Source organism: Engraulis encrasicolus, unplaced genomic scaffold, assembly GCF_034702125.1.
Source record: "Engraulis encrasicolus isolate BLACKSEA-1 unplaced genomic scaffold, IST_EnEncr_1.0 scaffold_29_np1212, whole genome shotgun sequence".
Classification (NCBI taxonomy): Eukaryota; Metazoa; Chordata; class Actinopteri; order Clupeiformes; family Engraulidae; genus Engraulis; species Engraulis encrasicolus.
This window is the reverse complement of record NW_026945588.1, coordinates 1,720,323-1,735,307: the sequence shown is the minus strand read 5'-3', so window position 1 is coordinate 1,735,307 and position 14,985 is coordinate 1,720,323. Positions and strand designations below refer to the sequence as shown.

The 14,985-nt window shown below is 41.6% G+C and overlaps 1 protein-coding gene across 1 annotated transcript in view; it reads left to right on the top strand.

The window, feature by feature from the left end:
• LOC134443250 (interferon-induced very large GTPase 1-like) overlaps nt 1-14,671 on the top strand; it is a 44,036-nt gene extending 29,365 nt beyond the window's left edge. Inside the window, exon 9 of the mRNA XM_063193128.1 lies at nt 9,993-14,671. Within this exon, the coding sequence (XP_063049198.1) occupies nt 9,993-14,671 (4,679 nt within the window). The remainder of the gene's footprint in view (nt 1-9,992) is intronic.
• The last annotated feature ends 314 nt before the right edge of the window (nt 14,672-14,985 follow it).

The window sequence follows — 14,985 nt, the reverse complement described above, 5'->3', positions numbered from 1 at the left end:
GCAGGACATAAAATGGCTGGCTTTTGGTCAAGACCTGTCACACTGTAAGCACTACAGAAAGGAAAACATTGAAACACATGACAAGGAAAACACCTACCATTTAAGCTGGTGAAATCATGTCCAAGATAGGAATCAACACTGTTTTTATATAAAATCATCTCACCGGTTAATGCGTTTTTTTAGTCTTCCTCCACATTTGCTGCCTTTTATTGTCCCCGTCCCAACTCTTTTTAGACGCGTTGGATTTACATATTCATGAATATCTCCCAAAACAATAATTTTGGTCAGTTTTGATGGCTGATATGTTTTCTTTGTACCGTTCTCCAACTAATGTCAGAACCAGAATTTTTGGAAATGGCAGTATTTTGATATTATTCACAATTAAGCTTGCGGGTAACACTTCCAAATAAGGGGCCATAATTAACAGTAAAGTAGTTACAACCTAATACTTAAGTAAGGGTTAATAATCATTACTTAATGCCACATTAGACACATATTAATTGTTATTAATGCATTAGCAAGCAGTTACTTAACTATTAGATAACTATTACCTTGTGTTACAAGTTAATAGCATATTATTATTTAACTAATAGATAAGTAAGGACACAGTTAATAGTTAAGTAGCTATCAGGTCATACTTAACTAAGGACCACAATTAACACTTACTTAATACAAAAGTAAGGCATAACTAATGGTTAATTAATACTTAAATATTGGGTTTTGGGACCCTTATATTAGAGTTGGCTGAGGATAACTAATGGTTAATTAATAGATAGATATTGGTGTTTAGGACCCTTATAATAGAGTTGGCTGAGCATACCTAATAGTTAATTAATTAATGTCAAGTCAAGTAGGTTTTATTGTCAATTTCTTTACATGCACTGGTCATACAAAGAATTTGAAATTACATTTCTTGCTTTCCCATACAGACATAGACTAATCTAGGTAAGGACATAGACAGTATAGACATAGACAGTACTTATACATGGACTTAAGACAGTATGGACATAGACAGTGCTCATACAGACATTTAAAGTGCAAGACTGGACAACAGAAGACTTGTAGAGGACAGTAATCTACTGTGACATCTAGTTTTCACTTGTTCAAATCACTGTAATAGTTGCAACAGGAGCGATTATATAGCAAGGATTGGACGTACACTTCTCAATGATGGTGGGGTGATGAGATGTAATTTTTTCATGTACCATTTACTGATTTTAATGGTAAAAACCCTACAATAAATGCAGAACATTATGAAGAGTAATAGTTTTGAAGCAAAACTAAACCATTCCTTTGTGATAATTAAGTTAATGTTTGAGAATATTAGCTCCAAGAAGTGCAGTGCATGATGGGTACGCAATCTACAGACAACAATATTTCGGTATTATTTAATCATTAGATTTGGTACAGTTAATAGTTAAGTAGCTATTAGGTCATATTTAACTAAGGCCCTTAATTAACACTTACTTAATACAAAAGCAAGGCATATCTAATGATTAAATAATACCGAAATATTGTTGTCTGTAGATTGCGTACCCATCATGCACTGCTCTTTTTGGAGCTAATATTCTCAAACATTAACCTAATTATCACAGAGGAATGGTTTAGTCTCGCTTCAAAACTATTACTCTTCATAATGTTCTGCATTTATTGCAGGGTTTTTACCATTAAAACTAATAAGTGGTACATGAAAAAATTACATCTCATCACCCCACCATCATTGAGAAGTGTACGTCTAACCCTTGCTATATAATGGCTCCTGTTGCCACTATTGCAGTGATTTGAACGACTGAAAACTAGATGTCACAGTAGATTAATTAATTAACTATTAGCTACTTAACTATTAACTGTGCCCTTACTTATCTATTAGTTAAATAATAATATGCTATTAACTTGTAACACAAGGTAATAGTTATCTAATAGTTAAGTAACTGCTTACTAATGTTCAACATATGCATTAATAACAATTAATATGTGTCTAATGTGCCATTAAGTAATGATTATTAACCCTTACTTAAGTATTAGGTTGTAGCTACTTTACTGTTAATTATGGCCCCTTATTTGGAAGTGTTACCAGCTTGCGTCCCAACTTCTATGGAGTTGGGGTTTGTACTTTTCAAAAATGTATAGCTTTCCAAATCTCCACAAAAATCCAATGAACCTGACTATATCATCAATGAAGGGTATGCAAATGGGTGGTTGACGTTTAAGGGGCGTAATGCAAAAAAAAAAAAATCCTGAAAAAAATGATGGAAAAATTGGAATAAAATAGAAAAGAAATAAAGCACTTAGTAGTCCATGGAATTTCGCCTTATTTTTGCCATTTTTGGGAAAATGAGTCCTGCATCAACACATTGCATAAGCATGTCACACCGCAGGAAAATGAAGTCACACCCCAGGAAATTCACTGCATTATGGCCATTTTAATCCATTTGTATACATAACTGACATCTGAGCTCATGCTTACTTGATAATGATATTGTGTTTAATCTTAATATGTGTTTTCATTTATTAAAAAAACTTTTTTTTTCCTTCTATAAGAGCAGTCACTCCACAGGACACCATAAAATGAACCTAAGCATTGTGTGACAGAAACTTGGCCCTCATTTATCAAAGCAGCGTACGAAGAGAATCATACGTACGTCGCGCGTACGTTCTTTTTCTACGACCAGTCGGCATTCATCAAATCTCATTGTAAGCGCAGGAAAGATGAAATCGTATGACTGCTCTCAGACGGTGTACGCCGTTTTCAAGTTGGACTTGAGATGACTATGATCACCAACTTGAGCAGCAGTTGTAGAGCAATAACTCATTATCAAAAATATGTGGCCTACATAATTACAAAATGTTTTTACATATTTTGGCTATACGCCAACTTCTACCTGTTTGAATTGGTGCATCCTTCCTGGGAGCCCTGCGTTAATTTGGCATACAGTCGGTCCCCCTACAATGCACACCCTTTACCGAGGTAATGCCACGTCATCCACCTCGGTACGTACCGGGCCTAGCTGCAGTGTACCCAAACAACCGCCGGGTGGCACTTGGGAGCGCTCGCTCAATACCCATTCACTCACACGCACACACGGGCGCGCACACATACACATACACATACACATACACATACACATACACATACACATACACACACACACTCTCTCTCTTTCTCTCTCTCACTCTCTCTCTCTCTTGTTCATATCAGATAACCATAGCACAGAGTGGTGAAGAAGCGCAAATGTGTTGGCAACATTTATTACCATATGGAATATTTTAGACGATGTTGACGGCATATTAATATGCTCATATTCACCAGCACGCACCGATTCAGCGGATAACGACATGCCTAATTAAATTGTGTGAGAACACCTCCAGGAAGTAAGAAGAGTCATAAAAAGAATAAATAGCCTAATGAATTTTCTTTTCTTTTTTTTTATGATGATCGGATGAATTGCCATTAATGTGCAAGCTCTAGGCTATGTGTAGACCTAAATTGAAGCCACAAGCCCCTATACCGATTCTCGCATCGCAAGATTTGAAACGTCTAATATTGCAACTTCAAACTTGTTATCTGGATGTGGATACTTTTTTCGTTCGGTAAAAATTATGGAGAGTGCAATAGGGGGCCTAAACCTCACTGCAGTAACCTACAGCGCCGCGTTTGAGTGTTTAAGCGTTGGCTATTTATCTTACATCGCCAACAGCTGGGGCGATAACCTAACCTACACTTCCGTAATCAATGCTTAATTTGTAAATCACAAGGTACCGGAACGCAAAAAGCATATGACATCACAGCGACGGTGAGTTGGACAGAGGTCCCGGAACGCACAGAAAAACTATAATTACGCAAACGAATACAAAAGGGAAAAAAACAGATGCAATTCCCTGCATTTGAACGACATTGAGTCCCATGTCAGCTCATATCCATAGGCCTACGTTTGTTTCTTAATAACAAGGGACGGTTGGCAATCCAATGGCTATTTTAAACAACAGCCATAGCATAGGCTATTAAATGCTGTAATGACAACAACCAATATTTTTTGTTTGATCGCTAACTTTATGCTTAGTAGTTTCGTGCAGTGCATGGAAATTATGCTTTCCCCATGAGGTGAAAAGAAACCGAAGCGGTCTTATACCTATTATTCTACTATACCTATTGAAAGGACAGTGCATGGCTGTCCAATTCCCGTATTCACACAACGTTGGCATAGGCCTATTAAACGTTAAATCCTCGCTTTGTTGGCGACTTTGTTGCATATGATTTGGCTGATCCGCATGTGCTGTTGCGATATGCCACTTCACTGTTTCGAGAGCTCGCGCACTGATGGTAAGCGAGCTGCGATTTTCAGGGCTCGCGCACTGATGGTAAGCGAGCGGCGATTTTCCCGGTAGAGTTGGCTTTTCACACTGACTGTCTGCTCGCGCTGCGGTCCGGTTGAAAATCCCTCCGACCAATGTTTTATTTGGAGTGTGTAGGCCCTATTTGAATGAAATATCACATTGTCTTTGCTGTTTTCGTGCTCAAATTGACTTGTAAACAACTGTCGGGTCTTGGGAGAGAAGATAACGCGCGGGCACTGTCGTGCCGAAAAGCGAGTCCCTGCCAGAACAAGAGTGCCCTCATTGAAACCAATGTCATTTTTTGAGAGAAAAATATACTCATTTTTGCAGAATGAATTACATAATATATGAACTAAAATATGCTTATGAAATATTACTCGTCCTCCACTTAATATGAGCTATTTGACTGAAACTGCAACTTTTGTTATGACAATTAGGCTATTCGATTCCTTTATGGAAATAATAGCCTACTGAAATTGTAACCAGCTCTTTGTAGCCTAATTCTTCCAGAAGGAATGCAGATGCTTTATGGATATGCTTTCCATCCATGCACTCTCCGTGCAGGGGTGGTGGAAAGACACCAAACGTGCCATCACCATCCCCCCGGACCCACGAAACCCACTGCGCTCCGAAGTTGAATTCCTTTTACTACTTTATTGCTATGTGTGCATAAAGCGCATGTTCGATTTGCTGTAATAGGCTACGACCAGTAGCCTCGACGTGTCTGTCTTTTCTTTTCCTTCTTTCAATATTTAGTAGGCTAAAATATAATAAATAAATAGAAATAATTTGGTATCCATGTCTGGTTAGCGTCTGGGCATTTGTGGTCTTTACCTGGTTCTCCGCACCATCTTATGACAATGTTGAACAATGTTGAACAAAAAAACGGATGCACACACGTCATACTCTTTTATTACCTCATATTGTTTTTATTGTATTGATTTTTAATTCTGTGTATAAACAAATAAACGTAGGCTAAACTTGAAATTTCAGCAAGAGTGTACATTTATTTCACAAGTAGGCCTACAGAGTTTTAGTAGACAATGCCTACACAGCAGCCTTTACAAGTTGCCTAATGTAGGCTACACTGCAGATAAAGACAGCAGAAAACATCCTTTCTGCCCGGCTTAACCAGAATTGCGTTCCGTCCCTTTCGCTGTGTCTCCTGCGACTCGGCCTGTTGTTTGTGCAGTAGTGCGCTGTTTCCCTTCACCTACCAGTGGGCTCACCACCTAGATCGATGATTTGGTCGATGACTGTATCCAGGTGATCAATGTACCAATGTGTGTGTGTGTGTGTGTGTGTGTGTGTGTGTGTGTGTGTGTGTGTGTGTGTGTGTGTGTGTGTGTGTGTGTGTGTGTGTGTGTGCGCGTGCGTGCGCGCGCTCGTGAAAAAAAAAACTCTTGGCCGCAAACTGTTAAACTCACACGGCTTGGAGGGGCGCTTACATAAATTTCAACTGACTACAGTCTTCAACTGTGTGACGCTATGAATGTTTGTCTGTGGGGGAGGGGGTGATTAAACCCCTACACGCACACAAAAGAGCTCGTGGTGTGACAGGTTATCCAGCCTCCGAAGAAGGAGTCATAGTTCACAAGTGTCCACAAGCACTAATAATAATAATAATAATTAAAAAAAAACCGTCTTTTTTATTTTATTTAATTGTAGGTAGGCCTATGCAAACTGGATTGGGAGATGGTGAATGAAAGACAGAAAAAAGTCGAGTTTAAATTCACATGGTGGTCTTGTTTAGGGCTCACACTTGTTATGTTGTTGTGTTATTATCAAATGCCCTATCAAATGCCCAATGCTAAATAAAACATGCAATTTGCTGACTGTATTTCTACTACTACTAAAACTTGGGGATGGACAAGCACGGAAGCACAAACACAGGCAGACGCTTGGAGGGGCGCTTACATAGATGTCAACTAACTACAGTCTTCAACTGTGTGACGGAGTGAATGTTTGTCTGTGGGGGAGGGGGTGATTAAACCCCCACACGCACACAAAAGAGCTCTCTCTCTCTCCAACAACACAAGAGGGAGTATTCGCATTGGACGCACTTGTTTAGTCCCTCACAATGTGTAGGGCCTATGCTTGGTTGCCATATTAAAATCAGGTTTTAAGAAGAGCACACACAATCGAATCGAAAGTAGCCTATAGCCAAATATTTTAATTAAATTCGGGCGGTTGGTTGAATCATTCAAATAGCCTAATTAAAAATAGCCTATATAGTAGCCTATATAGGCTTACCACCAACAAAAATTATGAAATAATGAAAACAAATTATACTCTGTAGCCGCCTTAACAATAGAAGTAATTAGGCCTATTAATGAATTCGTTTGCCAAAAAAATAGGCCTAAGCAAAAAAAAAAAAAAAGAATTTCACACTTATCTTAACACTTATCATACTGTCACAGGTGGGGGTGCGCGTTTGACAGCGGCACCCCCACTTAATACCAACTACCCCGAGGAGCATTGTACACATCAGGAAACACCAAGACAACAAAGTCATTTAAATCAAGTATTTATTTTCTATTTGGAGACATAGTTCTGTATGCATGTGTGTGTGTGTGTGTGCGCGCGTGTGTGGATGTGTAACCAGTTCTCTGTCCGCGGGGTCCTTAATGGTCCAATGTCTCTGATCAGCACCTCAAACCTCTCACTCGGTCCGTGCGCATCGTAGCCTCCGACAGGTTGGGCAGGGCCACCTGGCTCGTCTGGGCACGCGGAGGCGGATCAGCTGGTGGAGATAGGAGAAGGGTAAACAGGCTTCCAGTCTCTGAATTCGTATGAATAACGCACAGGGGGATGCTAACTCCCATCACCAATTGTGAATAAAATGGGTCTACACAGCACGAGTAACTAAGCTACTTATTTAAAGGAGCACACGTGAGCAGCACAGCAACCAACACAGCACACATAAAACGATGGTGTAGGGGTGGCCATCCTCGCTGCGCAAAAAGTCTTTTCCGATCGTGCATTCGCTGGGTCCGGGAGTGAGAGAGTGAGTGAGTGACAGACAGAGCGGGCCAGGGGCAGCGCACACAGCGGGGAGGAGGCTTCAAGGTGAAGGCTATGGTGACCAGGCGTGGCACTTAACTTCGGTGGTGAGCGTCCTCCACCACCAGCTTTCCAACGCAACCTCTTCGTGACTCTGGCCGCAAACCTCGTTCAGGCAATATGCCGTCCGCGCCATTCGTAGTCGTCTGTTGCTTGTGTCGTCCAAAGGACCGAACGCGTGCCCCATCTTCTCCTGGCCCCATCCGGATACCGGCGTGCAGCTCACCCCCTCCCAAGGCTGCCCCCCGGCCGCGGTAGTCTCTCCGACCCTTCTCTCGTACGGTAGCTGTGCGTCTCGTCCTCCTCCGGATCCTCCTCGCCATCTTGCCACCTGCATTCAAAAAGCCCATACCCACCCCGTACACCCAATCACCTTTCTCCCTCTTCCCATTGGCACCTGCAAACATTTGCAATCAGTGAGAATAACAGTTAGTCCAAGTTTGTCACCCCCGTGACAATACGACTGCTGTGTTTTAAAAAAAAAAAAAAAAAGGCAGTGCACAGCCTTTTGTGACACGTCGTGGTGTGACAGTCAGGGTTTGCCCCAGCACTTTATTGCGAAGGCGGCCACCTTGAAAGAGCCACCTACCACCTTGACTAGGTCCCCTGAAAAGATAAAGATTTCATGTTGTGAATGTAATTTCTGTAGTTACTTAATCCAAAAATATGTACTTTTAACGCCCCACCACCTTGACTAACAAAAAATATGGGGGAAACGCTGGTGTGACAGGTTATCCAGCCTCCAAAGAAGCAGTCATAAGTGTTCACAATCCGTTCCTGGCATGAATGCAGAATAATAAAAACAAAACACCGTCGACTGGCGGTCTTGTTTAGGGCTCGCGCGTGTGTTATTATCAAATGCCCAATGTTACGTGCAACACAATGTCGTCGCCAAATTTAAAATTCGATCTCTCTCATGCTGGCGTTACGGGACACACTTAATTACAATGGTGTTCCTGTCTGATTGAGTCGGTTTTAATTGTCTTTACCGGTTCAAATTGTAGTATGTATGCAAACTCTGTATCCTGAGGATACCCGTTCCTGGCTTGAATAGTACTGAAATAAGTTAGAGACGGATTGGGAGACGGTGAATGCAAGACAGAAAAAAAGTCGAGTTTAAATTCACATTGTGGTCTTGTTTAGGGCTCACACTTGTGTTATTATCAAATGCCCTATCAAATGCCCAATGCTAAATAAAACATGCAATTTGCTGACTGTATTTCTACTACTACTAAAACTGGGGGACGGGCAAGGACGGAAGCACAAACAGACCACAGACACAGGCAGACGCTGCTCTGCAAAAGCGGTGCTATACTGCCCCCCGCATTCCGAATGGCCACAGGGTGTAATGATCACGGTACGCTGCCGCGGCCCGGCACGGTAATGAGCAGATTGAAGTTACACCATCTGTAGGTCAACAACTGCAGACTTCTCAACTGCAGACTTCTCACATGTGATTTGACGTGATGTGTGAATAATTGTGTATTGGAATGTGCCTTCAGTCGTGGGATAATGGACTGACGTCCCTTCTTTTTAACAGCTGGGAGTTCAGGCGCACATCAACCCCTACATAGCCTACAGTAATAATCTCCTGGTTGAGTTTCACCGTTTCGCTCACAACTACTATCCTAATATACACCTGACACGTGTGTGTCCAATAACACTTTATAGTCGTCCATTTAGGTGGCAAAAGGCTATCCCCTCGAAGGACTGGAGTGCAGGAGAGAAGCAGGGCGCATATGAGCGCGAGAAGGACAGCGCACTGGACATGTAAAACTCTCCTTCCAACAAATGGTTTGGGCACTGTTTGTTGGCCACGTAGGACCCTTTTCTTGACCTTGTTTACAAAAAGGTTTATCATCATATTTTTATTTTTAAAAAGAATATGATGGAATAATATAGATATTACAAAATAGCTTCATTGGCTATGTCTACTGTAGTTAATCAAACATTTTATTGTAACCATCATTATTTGGAAATCAATCTCTACCCCTTCCATATTAAGAACCGAAACACTGTTGACTACTGCTGTTGATTATTTCCACGTGTTATTTTGATGTCTACCTAAAGCCTAATTTCAAGCTGTCAATCAACCAGAAACGTGGATGTTTTAGCCGGGTCGTGTCTCTCCATGTCGCAAACTCAGGGGTGCGGTCTCCTTCCCGCCGTTTTAGAGAGGGTGTTATTATTCAAATTACAATGGTTTTCAGACTCTGGATTTATCAACAGCCGCTCACTCTTACGATGGGATTGGAGAGGTACACATGTTTAGTAAATCTCACGTGAGCCTCGTCGTACGATGAGATTTGCACTCATTTCTGCGATGGTTTCTACGCAAGTTTGATAAATGAGGGCCATTAAGAGGTTAATAGTCACCTCAAACTTCCACAATAACTGAGGTACTGACTGGTTAGGAGCCCGTCTTTAAGACCCTTGTTGTTGGCCTTACAGCTGCCCATTCACAAACATTGACATACATGTCACCCCACAGGACGCAATTTGTGTTACGAAATTGAACTTGTAGTTAATATTACTGTCTTCAGTTTTTTTTTTCACATGAAATGACATTGGCAGTTAAAGAGGACATTAAAAAGATAATTTAAGAATCTCTCTTCCTCACCAAGGACTCCCCCTCTCTGAGCTGCTGTCTTCGTTGGGTCTGAGGGATCTGCAGGGAGGGAAACTCACTCTCAGCTCAGTCCTGGAGATCAACAGCAACACACTGTCCGATACACCAGCACAAGGTCTACTCGAACTGCCATGGAGTTTTTTAAGGAAACTCATGATGTCCAATCTAAATGCAAGAAATGTACAATGTGAACAACTAATGTATAGATCTAGTTTTACTCATGATACTGAGTATACTGATGGTGTGAATCCTCTAGATTTGATCACTGCGCTTTTCCACTGTGCAGATCCTTTCCTTCAGCAGGAAATGGTTTGCAAAATGTCTTTGTGCCAGTTTGCTGTTCCTTTGTTGCTGCCAAACAGTGACACACAGCAGAGCACTTTGATGCTTTGGGCCATGAGGGATCTAGTTAAAATCTACAAATCTCATTCTTCATCAGGTGAAGGGACATTTGTAGAGGGCAGAATTATTGAAATGAATATTCCCATGGTGTCTTTTGTTAGGGTAAGCAAGAGTAGTTTGTCTAAATCTCAAACTCTGAACAGCTTGATGAGTAGTCTTTCTCAGCCCAATAAACCGTTTATCCACCGTGACATGCAGTGTGGTGATGTGCCCAGGAGAATATCTGATGGGCTTGTTGAAGTCAGCTGGTATCTGCCCTTTGGAAACAGAAACATTGACATATTCACACAGCCAGTGGCCATGGCCAACCTAAGAGGAGACAGCAGGTCATTTGAAGCTCAGATGTCCTTCCTGTGTCAGACCTCAGCAGCAGTTTTCATCTTCAGTGATGACCTGGAGGGTGACCTCAGTCCTTTCACCAACCTGCAGGCAGAGCTGTTTCTGGTCAGCAACTCTCAGAATAAGAATTATAATGTGGAGAAACTCAAGGAGGAGTGCCGAAAATACAACAGAAATAATCAGAAAAATAATAGAATAACTGAAATAATCAGAAAAAAACAAAGTAAGCATGAATTTGTCAACATGTTGCGTTTCTATGTAAAGGGCATTGTTGAAAATAAATGTGTTAAAACCAATATGTTTAATTTGGAAGATGTAGCTAGAGATTGTGACATATTTGTAGATCATGACTTCAGTGGATGCAGAAATGGCAAAAAACTTGCAGAAGAAATTAGTGCAATGGTGAAGAACGTTGTAGGGTTTAAGGAGGAGCAGCTGCCTTTGCATGGAACCATCTGGAAGGAAATCAGCAAGTTGGAGAAAGAGAAATGCAGATTGAGGAAAGCAAACAGAGAGCAAGACAAAGAACATTACAAGGCTACACTGACAATTCAAGAACAGAAACTGAGACAAAAACAGCAGCGGTATGATCTATCACATGCTATGGACAAATTTATTGCTGCAATCTCAAAACCAAAAACAGAACGCCTCTACTTCCTGAAGTGGCTGAAGATGGGTCTAGACACCCTCACCAAACATGACAGACTGAGACAGCAGTACCAGAAAAAGGAGCAGATTAGAAAGTTTGATGAGCAGATTTCCAACAGCTCTTTGGGACCTGAGCACTTCTTCCGAGAGCTAGGGCAGATGTATGAGTGTGCATGTTCCCTTCCACAAGATGACCCAGCAAGAACACAAGTCCAGCATCTGCCTGGTCTGTGTGCCCAGATGCTGCTGGATGGGTTTCCAGTGGAGTTGGTGGATGGAGATGCTTCAAACATCCCAATGAAGTGGATATCAGCAGTCCTAACTCAGTTGCATCGACTGGTGAATAACAAGAGCAGGATCCTGGTGTTGACTGTGCTGGGGGCACAGAGCACTGGGAAGTCCACCCTTCTCAACACCATGTTTGGGGTGCAGTTTGCGGTCAGCAGTGGACGATGCACCAGAGGAGCCTTCATGCTGCTGATGAAGGTCTCTGAGGAACTCAAATCTGAGCTCAATTGTGACTTCATCATGGTCATCGACACAGAGGGCCTAAAATCACCTGAGCTGGCAGCACTAGACACAAGCTATGAACATGACAATGAACTAGCCACCCTGGTGATAGGACTCAGTGACATCACAATGATCAATGTTGCAATGGAGAACAGCCAAGAGATGAAAGATGTTCTCCAGATTGCAGTCCATGCTTTTCTGAGGATGGCAGAGGTTGGGAAGAAGCCCAAATGTCTGTTTGTACATCAGAATGTGTCAGACATGTCTGCTCATTACAAAAACATGAGAGATCGCAATAAACTGGTGGAGCAGCTCAATGAGATGACTCAGGCAGCAGCTAAGATGGAGAGGAAAAAAGCCAACACAAAGTTCACTGATGTGATGACATATGATCCTGACAAAGACAGCTACTACATCCCTGGTCTTTGGCATGGAATTCCACCAATGGCCCCAGTGAATACTGGCTACAGTGAAGCTGTGTATGAACTTAAGAGGAATTTGATCGGTCTCTTAAAATATGGCAATACACAATGTAATTATGTAACAGAGTTCCTGAACTTGGCCAACAGTTTGTGGAATGCAGTGAAATTTGAGAACTTTATCTTCAATTTCAAGAACAGTTTGGTGGCTGATGCCTATTTGGATTTATGTGCTCAGTACAACAGTTGGGAGTGGACATTCCAATCAGAGATGAACAAATGGCTTGTTAGTAAAGAAATAATGATATCCAATTTTGGAATGACAAGAAAGAATGTTGAAATTAGTCAATTACAGACTATACTGAAAGATGTGTTGGACGAAGTTTCAAAGAAACTGCATGAGGAAGAGCAGAAAATCCTGAACAACCTTGAACAATACTTCATGAACAAGGACAGTAAAGTTGGTTTAGTTGAGAAATACAGACAAGATTTCAAAAACAGTGTGAATGCCCTTACGCAATATATAGCACATTCTGTAAGAAAGCGTTTGGAGCAGGCCATTGTAATCAGGAGTGAGATGGAAAAGGTGGCTTCAATCAAGAACAAGCAAACAGATACAATTGAGACCAAGGTTATGGATCTGATAAAACACTGTAGGGAAAATGCTGCTGTGCTATCTAAAGACCTCAGCATAGAATTTGACAACATGTGGAGAGAAATCATGTCTGAGCTGTCCCATTTCCGACTACAAGAGACAGATGTTTATCAAAATGCTTATTATATATTGAAGGGAAATTTACTTGAAAAGGGTGGACATATATCTGAGATGCTGAGCAATGTCAATTTGAGGACTTGTGGACAGGGGGAATTCACTGTTAAAGCAGACTGGTTGTCGATCTGGACAGATGTAAATGCAGAAACAACACAGCATGTTATAAAAAGACAAGCGGTCTGTGATCACATCATTACAGAATGCCGCAATCTTGTTGGACATCACATAGATGTTATGAAGAGCAACAACACAGATTACAATGACATTTACCTCATAGAGCTTCTCAGGACAATCGATGACCAGAAACTTCTTTCGAATGAGTGTGAAGCTAGTCTTAAGTTTTATGTTATTGGTTTTGCAGCACATGACTTCCAGAAAGCACACAATGAGTTTAGGTCCCACAATGATCCGCAGGAACATCTAGAAAGTTCTAAAAGCACATTCTGGGAAATTTTTTTAGTATTGTTTAATGAAAAAGACCAATGTTTGAAGAAATCTCTGCAATTTATTGAAACATGTGTGAAGCCAGCAGTTCAGGACTACGTGTCTAGATACCTCGTCCTCATGATAACAGATGAAATGAAGACAGGAGATGAGGGGGCGATTTACAACACAAGGAGCAATTTCCAGTTTGCCATTTTAAAACAACTGCTTGAGGAACATTCATTTGAGAAGTATAAAAGCTACACAACATCGTATGAGCCATTTCTGAAGGACTGGATAAAGCAACAGATCATCAAGAGAATGTGTACAAGTGACCAGCTGCCTCGACTGGAGAAACAGCTCCTGTCTAATATTGTGAAGAAAATAAACCAGGTAATAACCAGCTCTGAGGAGAACAACAGGTATGCAGGGGGAAAGGACATCAAGGAGTTCATCCAGCAGTTCTGCTCTGCCCTTCAGGATCGACTGGTCATCCCAAGAGACGCCTTAGACAACTTTATGATTCTTATCGGTGTTGACTCAGACCAGTTTACCTCCTACCTCAAAGACTTCATCAAGGACATGGAGGAGTCTTTAGCTCAGGAGTATGACAGGAGAACAGGCAGTTCCCACATCACTAAGAGAATTGAGCAGCTGCCCTCTAAACCCCATGATCTGCTCTTCTCCAGTGTGTGTGGATGTGGACACCAGTGTCCCTTCTGTGGGACACCCTGTGAAGCAGGAGGCAAGGGTCACACCAAACACTTCTCTAGCATGCACAGGCCCCAAGCTTTTGGGCGCTACATCGGCCTATGGCATGATTCTAACCAACTGGATACAAACGTATGCACAACTTTAGTCATAGGTGATCTTAGATTTAGAAGTTCAAAAACAAAAGGAAAATCGCACCCCTATAAGCAATACAGAGAGATCTACCCAGACTGGAACATAGCAGGAGATCCCAGTGTTGAGGCCTCAGACTACTGGAAATTTGTACTGATGAAGTTCAACAAGGAACTGGCTGAAGCTCACAATGCAGAGCCTGTAGACATCCCAGATGAGTGGAAGACGCTCACACAAGAGGATGCTCTGACAAGTCTGAAGATATCATTTAACATGGAATATTGGTAGCTGTATGCAGTAGAGAAGGGATAAAAACATAGTTTCTGATAATTCCCATTACAAATAAATGCAGTTTTGGAAGTAAAACATGTTGAGGCCAGACAGGCTCTATTGTGATTACAAGTTTGGTGGAAGCTCACAGAACAGGATGCACTAACAAGCCTGAAGAAGGCCTTCAACATGACATAGTATAGGAATAAAAATAGTTTGTGATTATTTTCAGTGCAAACAAGTTTTGTGAGTGAAAATACTGAGGCTGGGCAGGATCTGCTGTGATTACAAGTTTGGTGACAATGAAACTGAAGATGATCGCCTGTCTCTTG